The following is a 15,396-nucleotide window of genomic DNA, read 5'->3' on the forward strand; positions in this document are numbered from 1 at the left end:
CTGAGCTGCCTCCGTGACCTATGCTGCAGCTTGTGGCAACACGGGATTCTTAACCCAGGGATCGAACTTGCATCCTCATGGAGACAATGTCAGGTCTTTAACCTGCTGAGCCACAACAGGACCTCTGAGAAGCTTAGGCTTTAGAATTTAGCCAAGGTGTCTGTGTTTGCGTGTGTGCGAGCCTTTGACTTTTTTTGTTAATTAATTAATTAATTAATGCATTTAGCAGCCACTTATTGAGGGTCAACTACATGCCATGCAGCTGGAAATTTTCTCAGAGGAAAAGGACACGTCCTTGGACCTGAATATGAACAAAGAGGCAAGACCAAGTTTCTTCTCAGAGACTAATTTAGAATTATCCAGGTCAAAGCCCTAAAGCATGACTTTAGAAAACAAAGACTAAGCCATTTCTCTGAAAAAGGCTCAAACATTAAAGTTTATTTTTTTCTAATTATGAAAGTAATAGTTACTCATGTCAAAACATGTGGAAAGTGCAAAAAATATAAAACTGAAATAAATATCACTGGCAGGCTCACTGTCACTATTAATGTTTCGGTGTTCTCCTTGATTTCATACCACTTTCAATAAGGCTCATTTTAACTGTGTTTTGAAGGACGAGTAGGAGTTTGCCAGGCATATCAAAGATAGAAAAGTCTGACAGGAAGAGGGAAGAGCACGTGCACAGAGGTGTGAAAGTACATGGTATTGGTTTGCAAAAGCCAATGGAAAAGGACAGGAGGACCAAAGAGAAGTTACTTGCTTGGCCAGGCTGGCAGGGAGAAGGTATGGAGAGTCTTATATGTCAGACCAAGGAGCCAGGACTTTGTCAGAGGGCTTCAGGAGAGGCTCTGCCTGCAATGTGGAGAAAGATGGGCTGGAAGAGGGAACCCTGGCAGCAGGAGCCAGTGGTCCAAGAAAGGGAGATAATGATCCAAAACAGATGATAGCAGTAAAGGCTCAGAAGGTTCACCCCAAGGAGTGAGAAGCAAAGTTTTTAAAAGTCACATTAGGAGTTTCCGTCGTGGCGCAGCAGAAACGAATCCAACTAGGAACCAGGAGGTTGGGGTTTGATCCCTGGCCTTGTTCAGTGGGTTAAGGATCCAGCATTGCCGTGAGCTGTGGTGTAGGTCACAGATGTGGCTCAGATCCTACATTGCTGTGGCTGTGGTGTAGGCCAGCAGCTATAGCTCCAATTCGACCCCTAGCCTGGGAACCTCCATGTGCCGCAGGTGCAGCCCTAAAAAGCAAAAAAAAAAAAAAAGTCATCTTTAGATGTTTAGTTCTTTCAAAGACGAGGATATCCTATGCTGAGGAGTGTGTGAGGAAATGGCCCATTGCTAAGGCGAAATTCAATACCACCTTTTGGGAGGATATACCATGTACGACTGGTGTGATTTGGGTCAAGTCTTTCAACCTCTCTAGGCCTGTGCAAAAAATGAGGATAATAGTAGAATTTATCTTAGAGAGTTGATGGAGAGGTTTAAGTGGGATAATAAACAATTTGCGCTTATAATGCCTAGCACATCAAAATAAACACTAAATACAGCTAGCTTTCATCATCATATCAAAATTTTAAATGTTCACATCCTGGGACCTAGCCAATCTCACATCTAGGAATGTCTCTTAAAGAAACAACAGGGAGTTCCCGTCGTGGCGCAGTGGTTAACGAATCCGACTAGGAACCATGAGGTTGCGGGTTCGGTCCCTGCACTTGCTCAGTGGGTTAATGATCCGGCGTTGCCGTGAGCTGTGGTGTAGGTTGCAGATGCGGCTCGGATCCCGCGTTGCTGTGGCTCTGGCGTAGGCCGGTGGCTACAGCTCCGATTCAACCCCTAGCCTGGGAACCTCCATATGCAGCGGGAGCGGCCCAAGAAATAGCAACAACAACAATAACAAAAAAAAAAAAGAAAGAAACAACAGCATAAGAATATAAAGCTAGGGAGTTCCCGTCGTGGCTCAGTGGAAACGAATCTGCCAAGCATCCACGAGGATGCAGGTTTGATCCCTGGCCTTGATCAGTGGGTTAAGTATCTGGCGTTGCTGTGAGATGTGATGTAGGTTGTAGATGTGGCTTGGATCTGGCATTGCTGTGGCTGTGGCATCTGCCAGCAGCTACAGCTCCAATTCCACCCTTAGCCTGGGAACTTCCATATGCTGCGGTGCAGTCCTAAAAGGACAAAAAAAAAGGAAAGAAAAAAGAAAAAGAATATAAAACTAGGCACAAAGATATTCACAACAGCATCTTCTTTTGTTGTTGTTAGTAGCAAAAACATGAAAAGAACAGAAATGTCCATCAATAGAAGAATGATTAATAGATTATAGGAATTAATGTTTCAGATTCTTTTTTTTTTTTGTCTTTTTGCTATTTCTTTGGGCCGCTCCCGCGGCATATGGAGGTTCCCAGACTAGGGGTCCAATCGGAGCTGTAGCCACTGGCCTACGCCAGAGCCACAGCAATGCGGGATCCGAGCCGCATCTGCAACCTACACCACAGCTCACGGCAACGCCGGATCGTTAACCCACTGAGCAAGAGCAGGGATCGAACCCGCAACCTCATGGTTCCTAGTCGGATTCATTAACCACTGCGCCACGACGGGAACTCCTAATGTTTCAGATTCTTAAGAAGCTCTTAACAAGAATGAGGAGGCTCATAAAGATGCATCAATAAAATTATATAAAATTTCAAAAAAAAAAAGAATGAGGAGGCTCTAGATATATTACCTTGAAAAATAGTCATGGCATATGTTTTATGGGGGGAAATGAGATTGTAGTAGAATATGTATATTTCATTGGTATAGACAAAATCAAACCGAATACACTTACAGGTGAGCACACAGGTTTGCAGAAGCGTGTGCAATGTCTGGATGAACACAGACCGATATACAGACCAGTCGCCCCCGGAGATGGTAGTGTGTGGGGTGGGGGTGGGGTGGGATTAGGAAAGAGACGACGGATGCGATCACTGTACACACGTCTGTGTCATCTTAGTTTATTTCTATGAGCATGCATTATTTTGGTGGTAAAAATAAAGAGCTTTTTAGGTCAGTGAGGTTGAGGCATGAAGCAAGGCAGAGCCCAGAGGAGGAGCTCAAGGCGGAGCCTGATGGAGCCAGGATGGGAAAGGATGCCGGAAGCAGGTGTGCGCGCTGGGAATGGAACACCCTGCAGGGCTCCAGAAGCTTCATTTTTCAGAGCCACGTTCTCCAGGATTAACGGGCTGCCGTCCTGGGGACATCTGCTGTTTGCGTCCAGGGACATTTCAGATTCCTTCCCTCTGGAGCCTTAGTCGTGGTTCCCTTGGGATCAGAGGCTGGTTTGGCCCCTGCCTGCGATGGAAGGCAGGCTGAGGGGAGGGCCTGGGCACGACAGAAGGGCTGCGGGTGTATTAGCTGAAAGTGCCAGCTCTCAGTTCTGCCTCGCTCTGCCACCGGTGAGCTGACTGATCTCTGGCAAGTCCCTGAAATGCTGCAACTGCATCTGGGAAGTGGGGGCAGCTAGAGTCATAATTATTTTATAAGGGGTCGTGAGAGGAAATGAGAGTAAAAGAACTGCTCAGTGAATGTTACCCATCACTGTAATGGGGGCTCATGGTGGTGGAGCGGATTTAAATAATGCACGTCCATACGCCGAGCTCGCAGCAGGACGTTCATATCATACAGTCGATTAACCACTCTCCCTCCCCTTCCACCAGCACCTCCAAAGTCATTAAATCACTTCCGGGTACTCCCCTGATCTTCAGAAGGGCAGTTCTCAACCCTGGCTGCACTCAGAACCCGAGGCTTGGGTGGTGGGGAGAGGGCTGAAATGCCCATTCCCAGGTCACCTCTGAATTACTGCGATGCAATTGATCAGGACAGGGCTTGAGCTTTGGGATGCTTGATACACTCTTCAGGTGATCCTGAATTGAAACCGGGGGTGAGAAACCCTGCCCTGTGCTCAAACTGGGTGGCCTCTTCACGCCCACTTTCTAGCATGGCAGTTCCCGAGGGCTGCCTCTCTGCACCCCTTGCCCCGCCCAAACCCTCGCTTCCCCACGCTCAACTCCCAGACTTGAGAGAGCTGCTGTCCACACTTTCTCCAGGTGGCTTTTCTGCCCGCCTCCCTCTATCTTTTCTTGGCGGGCTCTTCTAGCAGCTTGGGATTCCTTTCCTCCTCCACCGCACCCCCGTCCCCCCTCCACCCCGCCCCCAGCCCATTGTCCATATTTTGCCTTCAAAAGGAGCCCCGGGAAGCTGGAAGTTTGCCACCGGAGTGGAATCCAGGCCCAGCATCTCTCTTGGTGACAGCATCCTCTTCCTCCTCATCAGGTCATCATCACTGGATTTTCCCATGTCACTCCCTCCCCTGAGGAGGAGGCCAGGTTGGAAGAAAACGTTTTGCTTCTTTCTGGTTTCAGTGTCAGCTTCTGCGAGGTCCGATGGGAAAGCCGGCCAGCCTTTCTCTTGCTTCACCTGACAAGGCTCAGCTGGGGACATGGGTTCCTGGCATCCCCTCCCCCCTTCCATGTTCTGGACTGAAATTATTATTCAGGGTTTGTATCACGAGGTGGCATCCTTTGGAATTTCAATCGAATGGAATTCATCTCTATATTTAGCTTTTTATTATTAAAAATTTTTGCTCTCTCATGCTACCATCTTTCCTGGAGATTGCACATGATTAAAATACATTTGTATTCTAAATGGGCATAAGAGGAAAGAACTTGCTCTTGATTGCAATCGCATATGATGAAACCATTTCCTAGCCCCTGGAAACTAGCTGGGAAGCCTCCCCTGCACTACTAATGTTTGCCTCTGACACTGGGACCCTCCTGGAAATGGCCTGCTTGTCTGTCTTTCCCACTGGGTTGAGAAATAAATGGAAGAGGGAAGTTCAGCCATGATTTCGAGTTCACCATTTACTCATTTTAAGCTTCACAGCAAGACCTGTGGTGGCCGTTACTGTCTCCATTGCACAGATGAGAAGGCTGAGGCTCAGAGAGAACCGACTTGCCCCATATCACAGAAGCAGAAAGTGACTGCTGTTCCTCCGCTGCATAGAACCCTCCAGACTGAGTCCCTGTTTTCAGGATGAAACTGCCCCCACCCCCATCCCCCTTCACTGGACACTGAAGGGCCTTCATGACCCTGAGAACCTGGTAGCATCTTCCCCAAAGTTCCCTCCCTTGCACACGGCGTTCAGCCATACTTCCCTTTGGTGTGTGGTCTTTCCAGGTCTTTCACATGGACTCATCCCTGTACCTAGAAGCCATAGTTTTCTTCCTGTCCCTTTTCTCCTCCAGTGAGAAATTTCTCCTCCTCTTCCAGGTGTCAGCTGAGATGCCACTCCTTAAAGCCCTCTCTGATTTCCAGCTGCCCGCCCCTGCTGGCTTTAAGGTTTTAAGGTTCCTTGTCCAGGTGTGATTGGCCTGTGTCACAGGACCAGTTAGCCCTGGGGGCAGGATCTGGGCCGCTCTAAAATTCTTCTCTGTTCCAGCGCCCCCCCACCCCCACCCCCACCCCCGGAATCAGGTCCCCTGTACAATGAGCCCCAATGGATGACTCCATTCCTGCTTGTCTGACGCCAAATCGTGACGTCTTTCCAGCTTCCTGCAGCTGGAGAGATCATGCCCTTCTTGCAGCTTCCCAAACCGACTTCTTGACTTGGCCTCAGAAATCCCCAGACACTCTTTCTGGAGGCTTAAGCCTTGCTCCACCTGCGGGCAGTTGGGGGATTGGCGGGCTCCAGCCTCGCGATTTTGCAGCCATTGCTGCCCTCTGGTGATGTCTTCTGACGCTGCGGCGCTCTCTGGTCTGGCACTTCCAAACCAACAGGTTCAGGTCTGTCTTTAAGGTAGATACTGTTTCCATCATTTCCAGCGGGGGAGCTGGAATTAACGGGAAGGTGGATGAATGGCTCAGTAATCCCAGCACTTGGGAACTGAGAGACACCTGCTTCCATGCTTGACCCAAGGTCACTCAATGGCTTGAACTTGATGTCCTTCTGATTTTAGAACCAAATTGGGTGCGTTCCAGAAAGCCTGAGAAACAGAAAGTGGTAAAGAAAATAAAGACTACCTGGAGTTCCTGTCGTGGGTCAGTGGTTAAGTAACCCGACTAGGATCCACGAGTTTGCGGATTCCATCCCTGGCCTAGCTCAGTGGGTTAAGGATCCGGCGTTGCGCGTGCCGTGAGCTGTGGTGTAGGTCACAGACGAGGCTTGGATCTGGCATTGCTCTGGCTGTGGCATAGGCTGGCCGCTACAGCTCCGATTCGACCCCTAGCCTGGGAACCTCCATATGCCGTGGGTATGGCCCTAAAAAGACAAAAAGAAAAGAAAAGAAAGATTACCTGTAAGTCCTGAGACACCAACTGTTAACCATTTTGGTGTATAGCCTTCTAATATGTCTTTTTAGGTATATATATATCAATGCACTTACTATTACAAAATTGGGTTTGTGTGTGTGTATTGTTTTTGTGAAGCATTTAATATGTCTTTAATTTAGAAGCAGAAGAAAATCTGGAAAATTAGAAAAGCAAAGGGGATACAATTTTAACACTTAAAATCCCACCATCCAGAGACAGCCTTTCTTCCCAAATTAGTTTCTATGTGTGACAGTTGATGGTTTTTTATCTTTCTCTTTTGCAAAAATCCAATTCTGAAATTAAAAAATTTTTCCCAAGGGAAAATGTATTCTCATACTTTGGATTACCCCACAACAGTGTACACTTTCTTTTTTTCCCTCCCCGGCAGTTTCTCACCATCTTCTGGAAACATTCTCCACCACCCCTCCTTCCTCCACCTCCCCTGACATTCCATTCATAAGGCTCTCGCTTCCTCAGGAGCAACCAGGCCTCCTGTGAGCCTGCGTGTATTCATCTATGGGATCAATTCTTAGAAGGAGAGTATGTGCTTTTTATAAGTCTTTTTTTTTTTTTTTGCTTTTTAGGGCCACACCCATGGCACTATGGAAGTTCCCAAGTAGGGGTCAAATCAGAGCTGTAGCTGCTGGCCTCTGCCACAGCCATAGCAACATCAGATCCTAGCTGCATCACAGCTTGTGGCAATGTAGGATCCTTAACCCACTGAATGAGGCCAGGGATTGAACTTGCATCCTCATGGATACTGTGTCGGGCTCTTAACCCTGCTGAGCGGGAACTCCTATACATCTTGTTAAAGACCACCAAACTCTTTTGCAAGAAAATCACAGCACTTTGGATGTCCACCATCAGCCAGGAAAGGGCTGGTTTCCCAGACGGATCACCAACAGAGTGTTGTCAAACTTTTGGCCCTGGGATCATATAACTTTACCTACAATGGGCTGAGTGTGTGTTCTGCCAGACACCAGATGCAGTGCTGTCCATTTAGTAATACTCATTGAATCCTCCCAATAACCCAATGATGGAAATAATATTCACTTCATCTTCAAGATGAGGAAACTGAGGTTTAGAGGGCTTAGCCTGCATCAGTACAGGGAACCGAGCTGAATCCAACTCTAGCCTTCATTCTCACCTCCACCCAGTGATCCTCAAGTTGGAACGGACTGGATCAAAATTCTTCAGAGAGATTTGTAAGAAGTTGGTAGCATTTCTGATTCCATAGGTGTAGAAAGGGCCTGAGAACATGCATTTCTAGTTCACAGGGCTGCTGCTGCTGCTGCTGGTCCAGCAGCCACACTTGAGAACCATCACTCCTATTATTCTCATATGGGATACTATTGAGGTAGGAGGTTGATGGGCCTCCGGGCCGAGAACAGCTGGGACTTGTAAGGCTGCATAAATTGGGCCTTGCTTCTCTCAGACACTCAAGGAGAAAGTTAATGGCAGGAGCGGAGCTCTGCTGGAATGAAAAAGATTAGATGACCACATCAATCACTTCTGGGGTCAAGGAGACCTCCCCAATTACACATGCGCAGAAAAACTCTTAGGGGTCCAAGGGGAGGGGGCACCAGGCCATAATAAGTCCTGTTAACTGTCCCGTAAGCCCTTGCTCTGGAATCTATCTTGGCCAAAAGATGGGCATGCATATCAGGACCCTGGGTCTGGTCAGGTGTGAGAAATAAAACACAATACTTGGCCAAAGGAAAACAAAGACCCAGAAGAACTGTCCCATATAAGTGGTTTAAATCGCCCCTCTGGTGCATGCCTCATTTAGGGTGACGCCTGCACCTGCATTCCTCCTTTGGGTGTGTATTACTGCCTTGGTGCTATCTTAAATAAATAAAGTACTTCCCTGTGTGCTCTCCCACATCTCCTGTGTCTCTGATAATAAACTTTGTACCAGTTTTTACAGTCTTTGCCTCCTTGAAACATTCTTGTTTTCAACAGGGGCAAGAATCAGGGTAGTTCTGCTTTTAGCCTCTAGCTGGTCTAGTGGCTAGGATTCCTGGTTTTCATCCAGGCTGCCTAGGTTCAATTCCTGAGCAGAAAATTAAGATGTTGCTTCAAGCCCTCGCTCACTGCTGTCTCTCCGATATCACTCTCTAGAAACAACCTTGCCGACCGCCATTGAGTGCTTGTTTGCATTGTACATGTTCTACGAACATTTTGTTTGCAGGTCTATATGGGAGAAATGGGAATAGAACTTTTATAGCCTCTTGAATGCACCAAGTTAGGTTTGTGTTTTTCATTTCTTCAAGACTGTTTCCTCACTGTCTTATTTTATTTATTTTTTTCTTTCTTTTTTCTTTTTTTTAGGTCCACCCCCGAGGCATATGGAATTTTCCCAGGTCAAATCAGAGCTACAGCTGCCAGCCTATGCCACAGACACAGCAATACCAGATCCAAGCGAAAATGCAGGAACCTTACCCCCTAAGCCATTGGAGAACTCCCTCCCCACCTTTTTAATGGAGATGGTACCCAGAGGAACTGAGGACTGTGAAATGCTAAACCAAAGCCAGTTCTAATTATGCCTATTGGTGGAGAAGCTGTGAAGTACAGCAGAAAACACTTTGGATTGAGATGGTGACTGAAGGTGATGATAGACAAATCTGTTTAACGCGCTGAGCCTCAAATGCCTTCTCTGGGCACATCATGGGCTCCTTGAGGGTTAAACAAGCCCTTATGTGTGTTGTTCCAAGGGCTCCTTCTGCTCCAGAAGCTCCAGAGGCAGTGGTGGCCTCTGTGCCAGTCAGGCTGACTCCAGAACAGTGGTTACCCCTTGGGATGCTTCCAGCCATTGTGCCTCTCCATTCTCAGGAAGAGAGTTCATTTCCAGCTACGTTCCCAGAAACTCTGAGACTCCCTGTTCTTTTCATGTTCTAGTGAGGACCTCTCTGTCACACCAAGTGGCTTCTTTTCCACAATTGGAAATCAGCAATGTGAGGACATGTCTTCAGATTCCCGGAAAGTGCCCTGTTGAACACTATGACCCTGGGGGCTCCTGGGCTAGTGCCAGTTGTTCTAGGGGATGTAGCTATGGCCGTGGACAAGATAGAAAGCCCTGCCCTCTTAAGCCTGTTGATCCTGTGTCCCTCAGTATGTCAACGCTGAAGCTGGATGCTTCCTTGGAATCTGATGAGGGGCAAATGGGCAAATTCACAGAGCATTTGAGGTTGATCTGAAATTGACCCAGTGGAGCTCAGGTCTCCAGGAGCACTGGCCGTGAGACACAGCTGGAACTTCTCCAGCTGTGACATGTGCAGGGATCTGGAACTCCTGTTCTCTTGCAGATGCTGGCTCAGTAGGTCGGGACTGGGGCCCAAGAACTTGCATTTCTAACGAACTCAGATGTTGCTGGGCTATGGACTATAATTTGCCTATCCAGAGTTTAGTAATGGCTGTATCATCACTACCAAATGTAATCTTATTTTTTTGCAGCTTTCAGTGACATCTTTTCCTTTTTATGGCCACACCTGTAGCATATGGAAGTTCTTGGGCTAGGGATCAAATTGGAGCTGCAGCTGCTGGCCTACACCATGGCCACAGCCATGCCAGATCCAAGCTGCATCTGCAACCTGGAACACAGCTTGCAGTAATGCCAGATACTTAACCCACTGAGCAAGGCCAGGGATCCAGCCTACATCCTCGTGGATGCTGTCAGGTTCTTAACCCACTGAGCCACAATGGGAACTCCTTCAGTGACATTCTGAATATACTAGAACACACATTCTGAAAAACTAATTTTATTAGAGCATTCCAGTTGTTTACATTTTTGGACAGGGCTGTGGCTTTGGGTGTCAGACCCCGGCTCCTACTATAGTTTTCAAGTGACCAGAAACAGCCTTGAACTTGCAATACTGAAGCCCCAGGTTTTTCATCTGTGAGCAAGACTTTTCCTACCTCTGTCTTGTTTAGGCAAAACCTAAATTGCTGGACATTTTAAAAGGATGGATTCAAGGGTCTCCCTGTAACTATTTTAATCTGGGTTAAAAACTATCTTCCTCTGGTTTAGCCCGGGGAAGCTGCTGGGATGCTGAAATCTTACCAGCATATTGATGCCCTGGCATTCTGAATCCATGTGCAGTGTCTCTAGACAAATACACGACAGGCATCCATCCGTTGAATGTTTGCTATGTGCTGGGCAGTCTGTCACCTGACGTCCAGGAATTACCTTGTTGACTACAACTCTCTGAGGTAGAGCCAATTATTTTCTCCAAACAATCCAGACACACAAAACTGAAGGTCACAGAGAATGTCAGTAGCCCAAATACATATATTTTTAAAGTGGATACAACCCAGATTGTACTGGCCCTGACTCCTAGACCTCAGCTCTTGAATACATTTAAATAATTTAAAATTTAAAAAAGTAAAAATGAAAGAAAAGTTTTAGCCTTCAATTTAAAAAGATATATTTTTGCAAGTCCAATTGTAACAATTCTGATTTTTCTGCAATGCTTTTATTAGATAAAAACCATTACTAAAACTTTTATTTGACTTCAGAAAATCCTGTTTAGATCAATACTTTTCATGATGCTAAAACTTCTGGGGGAATTCCCGTTGTGGCGCAGCAGAAACAAATCTGACTAGGAACCATGAGGTTGCAGGTTTGATCCCTGGCCTCGATCAGTGGGTTAAGGATCTGGCGTTGCCGTGAGCTGTTGTGTAGGTCACAGACTAAGCTCAGATCTGGTGTGGCTGTGGCTGTGGTGTAGGCCGGCAGCTATAGCTCCGATTAGACCCCTAGCCTGGGAACTTCCATATGCTGTGGGTGTGGCCATAAAAAGACAAAAAGACAAATTTTAAATTTAACACTAAAGCTTCTAAATGGTTGTTATTTATATCTGAGTCAAAATTCTAGATTTCTATAGGGAGACTATAACTTTATGCTGTTTATTTCATCTTGGTTATAAAAATAAATACTACACTGCTAAAAAATTTTTTCTCAACTTTGGGCCATTCACTGTCTTTTCTATATCAAAAGTTAAAATTATTGTGTTTCTGTATCTAATAATACTGGTTAAGCACAGATTTTAAGAGATAAAAAGAAAATGGGGTTTAATATTTTATCATTATAACCTGTTATAATGAGGAGGCCAGATCAGAGGTTTTCCTAAGAAAGCTAACTTTAAACTCAGTATTGATTTTCCTCCTATAATTCACACTTGACTATTGATTCAGATGCCCAACACTCTTGTAGGATTTCAAACCTTCTCTTGAGAGTTCTTCACAAGGCTTTCAAGTCTGAAACAGAGCTTCAGTAGCAAAACAGAGGTGACCAAGGAGAGTCAACTGTTCACTTCTTCCTGAGGTCTGTTAATAATGCACCCCCCCCCCCCGGACCTTGGGTTAATTTATACTTTCTCTGTGAACTATGGCGAAGGTTAGTTCCACATTAGACTCTGACAAACAATATGAAAGCAAATTGACCTCACCACTGTGTGCAACGGTATCAGTCATTAAGGTCTAAGGCAGAATCGCCTTCCTGCTGTGTTCATAACAACTATTCCTGGAATTATGCTGTGTGGGGCTGGTGGGGGGTGTGCACAGCTTCCGTGATGTTCAAGAAGGTGGAAGACTGGTAGCCAAGCCGGGAAATGTATCTCCTGCTAAAGGCATAATACAAAAATATCCCTGAGTTCCCATTGTGGCTCAGTGGGTTAAGGACTCAACAGTGTCTCCAAAAGGATGTGGGTTCGATCCCTGGCCTTGTGCAGTGGGTTAAGGATCCAGCATAGCCACAAGGTACAGTGTAGGCTGCAGATGTGTCAAGGATCTGGTGTTGCTCTGGCTGTGGTGTAGGCCGGCAGCTGCAGCTTCAATTCAACACCTACCCTGGGAACTTCCCTACGCCGCAGATCTGGCTGTAAAAAGAAAAAAAAAAAAAAAACTCTCCATTAGGAGTTACTGATGGTACCCAGACATTAAGTTTGGATGAAAGGTACCATTGACTCTAATACTAAAAAACTGCACCATCCTTTACATACAAATAAAAGAGAGAATTTACTTTCATTCTGAGTTTATTTAACATTTCATCCAGTTGAATCGAAATAATACATTGACTCCAACGCTGGCAAGACACTGTGTTAATACTGAAATAAAAACTGCCAGTCAGTTAATACTTACAATCATAATTCTTTATCTCATAGAAATATTAATAACTATTTACCTTTACAAGCTTATTGCACTTCATGCGAACTTTTCTCCAGAAAAGGTATTTCTAAGAGATCAGCAAAGATTGCCAATCTTGGTTCATTTTGTTCCTTTTTTATAAACTATGATTCAACGATACAGTTCATATTTCTCTATAAAAGCATCGAGAGTTAGAAGCTTCCATAAATGATGTTTAAAAAGACACATCTCCAAGCTCTATCCCTTTCGTAATGATACTCTGGTCATACCATCCCGGTGTGTATTACAATTTTGGTTAGTTTGTCAATCTTCTGACCAGTCATTAATTTCTCAATGATGGTTAGGATTCTGAAATGGAGCTACCAATTGACTGGAGGTGGAGGGGAAGAATTCTGGGGTTTGCTGGGCCGAGTGGGGTAGACCCCAAGTGCTTTCACATCTTGTTAAAAGTGCCCTTGAAGCACCTCGTGGGGATCTGCCTTGAATTTCCAGCTTTTACCAATTTTTCAAGAGAAGCATCCACGGCAACAAAATACATCCAAGACCAGATTGCCATGGGGAAGCTCTTTTGTTTCCAATGGCTTAGGACAGAAAAGCTAAATAAGAAAATGTTGGCAGCATAAAAGAAGGCTCGGGGTGACCCAAAGCTTCAGGTCCGTTAATCATTCAGAGAAAAAGAGAAACACAGACACGAGGCACACACATTTTTTTCTTTATGAGGAAATTCAGTCTGGTCACATTGTCAAGAAAAATCTGCCCAAACTAGTTTCTACATGATTTTCACTTAGAAGTAGTCACAATATTGAATTGCGTGGTCTCCACTCAATGGAATAACCACCCTTATATCTGCCTTTGAGTCTTTATAGAATTAAAACACAACCTCTGTTCCATTAAATATATTATATGTGCAACTACTACAGACGATGTAAACAATGAGGCGTGGGTTCATTATTTTCAAAGAGGGTGGAATGTCAGATACAGCATTCAAGCCAAATTCATTGAGTGAGGGATTCACATACACAGTGTTCCTGTAGCTCTCTGAAAGCCAAGGAGAGCTATCGGGATGACAAGAAGAAACATGTAGGTAGATGGAACTGTACTCTCACTTCCAAAGGAAAAAAATAAAAAAATAAAAAATCAAACAAGCTGGGCTGAACCCAGCCATACAGCAGTGGCTTTGAATATACTTCCCAAACCTGGACATCTGTACATGGCAGTTATTTGATTAGTTGATTTCAATAAGTGAAGAAAAAGACAAGTGTAAGGTCAGATCAATATCTTCCTAAGAATCTGAAACAGAATACGTTTAAAAGTCAACCAAAGAAATCTGCCAGCACTACGAAAGCAGCCAGCTGTTGACTGCAGGGATCTTGCGTCATGACTGTCTGTTACTATGACTTTCAGGAGGTGTATGAAGGGGCTTGTATCCGAAAATCCAAAAAAAACTCATCATTTTTTGGGGGGAGGGGTTGCCCCCTGCCCAACCTGGAAGCAAACTGCTCTTCTTATTTATGAGTCACTTCACAGTGACACCTCAGAGCTTTTGTGTTTCCCCAACTCATTACTGAGATCTCCATGATTTGAAATAAGAGGGGGATAAAAATTCAGTATTTTACCCAGATTTCCTTTTCACTGACTGATAATCAATATTTGTGGGGCATAGACTGGACATTTATTCTACACCTACCAGTGCTTTTGAAAACTCTGGGTGAGGGATACTGTCTTTGAAAAAACAATGACTATAAAAGCTATAGGAAGGGTATTTCTGTAAATTATCCCATGATTCAAATGTAAGGGGGCCAACAGGTGGGGGACACCTGCCCCACCCCAGGTGCTGTGCTGTAAGCAGCAGGGTGACTCTAAGAGGCTAATGTGGATCTTGAAAAGGGCTCTGTCACCGGGAGAACCCAGGGCAAACAGGATGTTCCTCACCCATCTGGGCTACACCCAGCTTGCAGGGGGCAGGATCAGCCAAAGATGGTCCCCCCCAACCCCCCGGGCTTTATAATCCCTTGTTAAAGTACACACGCCGTAGTTCAGGAGAGGTCTCTCGGATCTTGGCTTGCAGCTCGGCCTCCAAGCTTGTCACAGACATGGAACTGGGATAAAGGAGAAATGACAACGTCATTGCACGGGTGGAGGTGGGAATTAGAACTTGAAGGGAGGAGAGAAAGGACCACCTCTCCCCGCTCCCTACCCGACCCCATGACTGGTGCAATAGAGTCCTGTTTAAAAAAATACTTGATGTGCCTAGGAAATGATTACCCTGTTACTTTCAGAAAATTGGCGTTCATAATCAAAGAGGAGTTCCCTGGTAGCCTAGCGGTTAAGGAGCCGGCATGGTCACTGCTGTGGCCTGGGTTCAATCAATCCTTGGCACAGGAACTACCACATGCCCATGGTGCGACACCCTCCCCCCCCCCTGCAAAAAAATATAAAAGCGGAGTTCCCATCGTGGCTCAGTGGCTAACGAATCCGACCAGGAACTATGAGGTTGTGGGTTTGATCCCTGACCTTGCTCAGTGGGTTAAGGATCCCACTGAGTGTTGCCATGAGCTGTGGTGTAGGTCGCAGATGCAGATTGGATCTGGTGTTGCTGTGACTGTGGCTGTGGCCAGTGGCTACAGCTCCGATTGGACCCCTGGCCTGGGAACCTCCATATGCTGCAGGTGTAGCCCTAGAAAAAGACAACAACAACAACAACAAAAAGTCAAAGAAAGCCATGGTAAGAGATAGCCAAACTCTGAGATACCCTTTTTTGACCTCTCATCTTGTTAAAAGCCTTAAAAACCACACATCGCTGGCAAGCATGAATGGTGATGACACTCTCAGACCCTGATGGTATTGGAAAAAAAAATCTGTGGTCATGCCACTTCCCAAGGAGAACAGTAAAAATGTCCACCATTCATGA

General features: G+C 45.7%; 1 protein-coding gene across 3 annotated transcripts in view; it reads right to left on the minus strand.

Moving 5' to 3' along the window:
* Positions 1–13,185: 13,185 nt before the first annotated feature.
* Positions 13,186–15,396, minus strand: part of SFXN1 (sideroflexin 1) — a 30,151-nt gene continuing 27,940 nt past the window's right edge. For all 3 annotated transcript variants that reach the window (XM_047778079.1, XM_047778080.1, XM_047778078.1), the window contains exon 11: positions 13,186–14,584. In XM_047778079.1, coding sequence (XP_047634035.1) covers positions 14,488–14,584 — 97 coding nt within the window. In that variant the 3' untranslated portion in view covers positions 13,186–14,487. The remainder of the gene's footprint in view (positions 14,585–15,396) is intronic.

Source organism: Phacochoerus africanus, chromosome 4, assembly GCF_016906955.1.
Source record: "Phacochoerus africanus isolate WHEZ1 chromosome 4, ROS_Pafr_v1, whole genome shotgun sequence".
Lineage (NCBI taxonomy): Eukaryota > Metazoa > Chordata > Mammalia > Artiodactyla > Suidae > Phacochoerus > Phacochoerus africanus.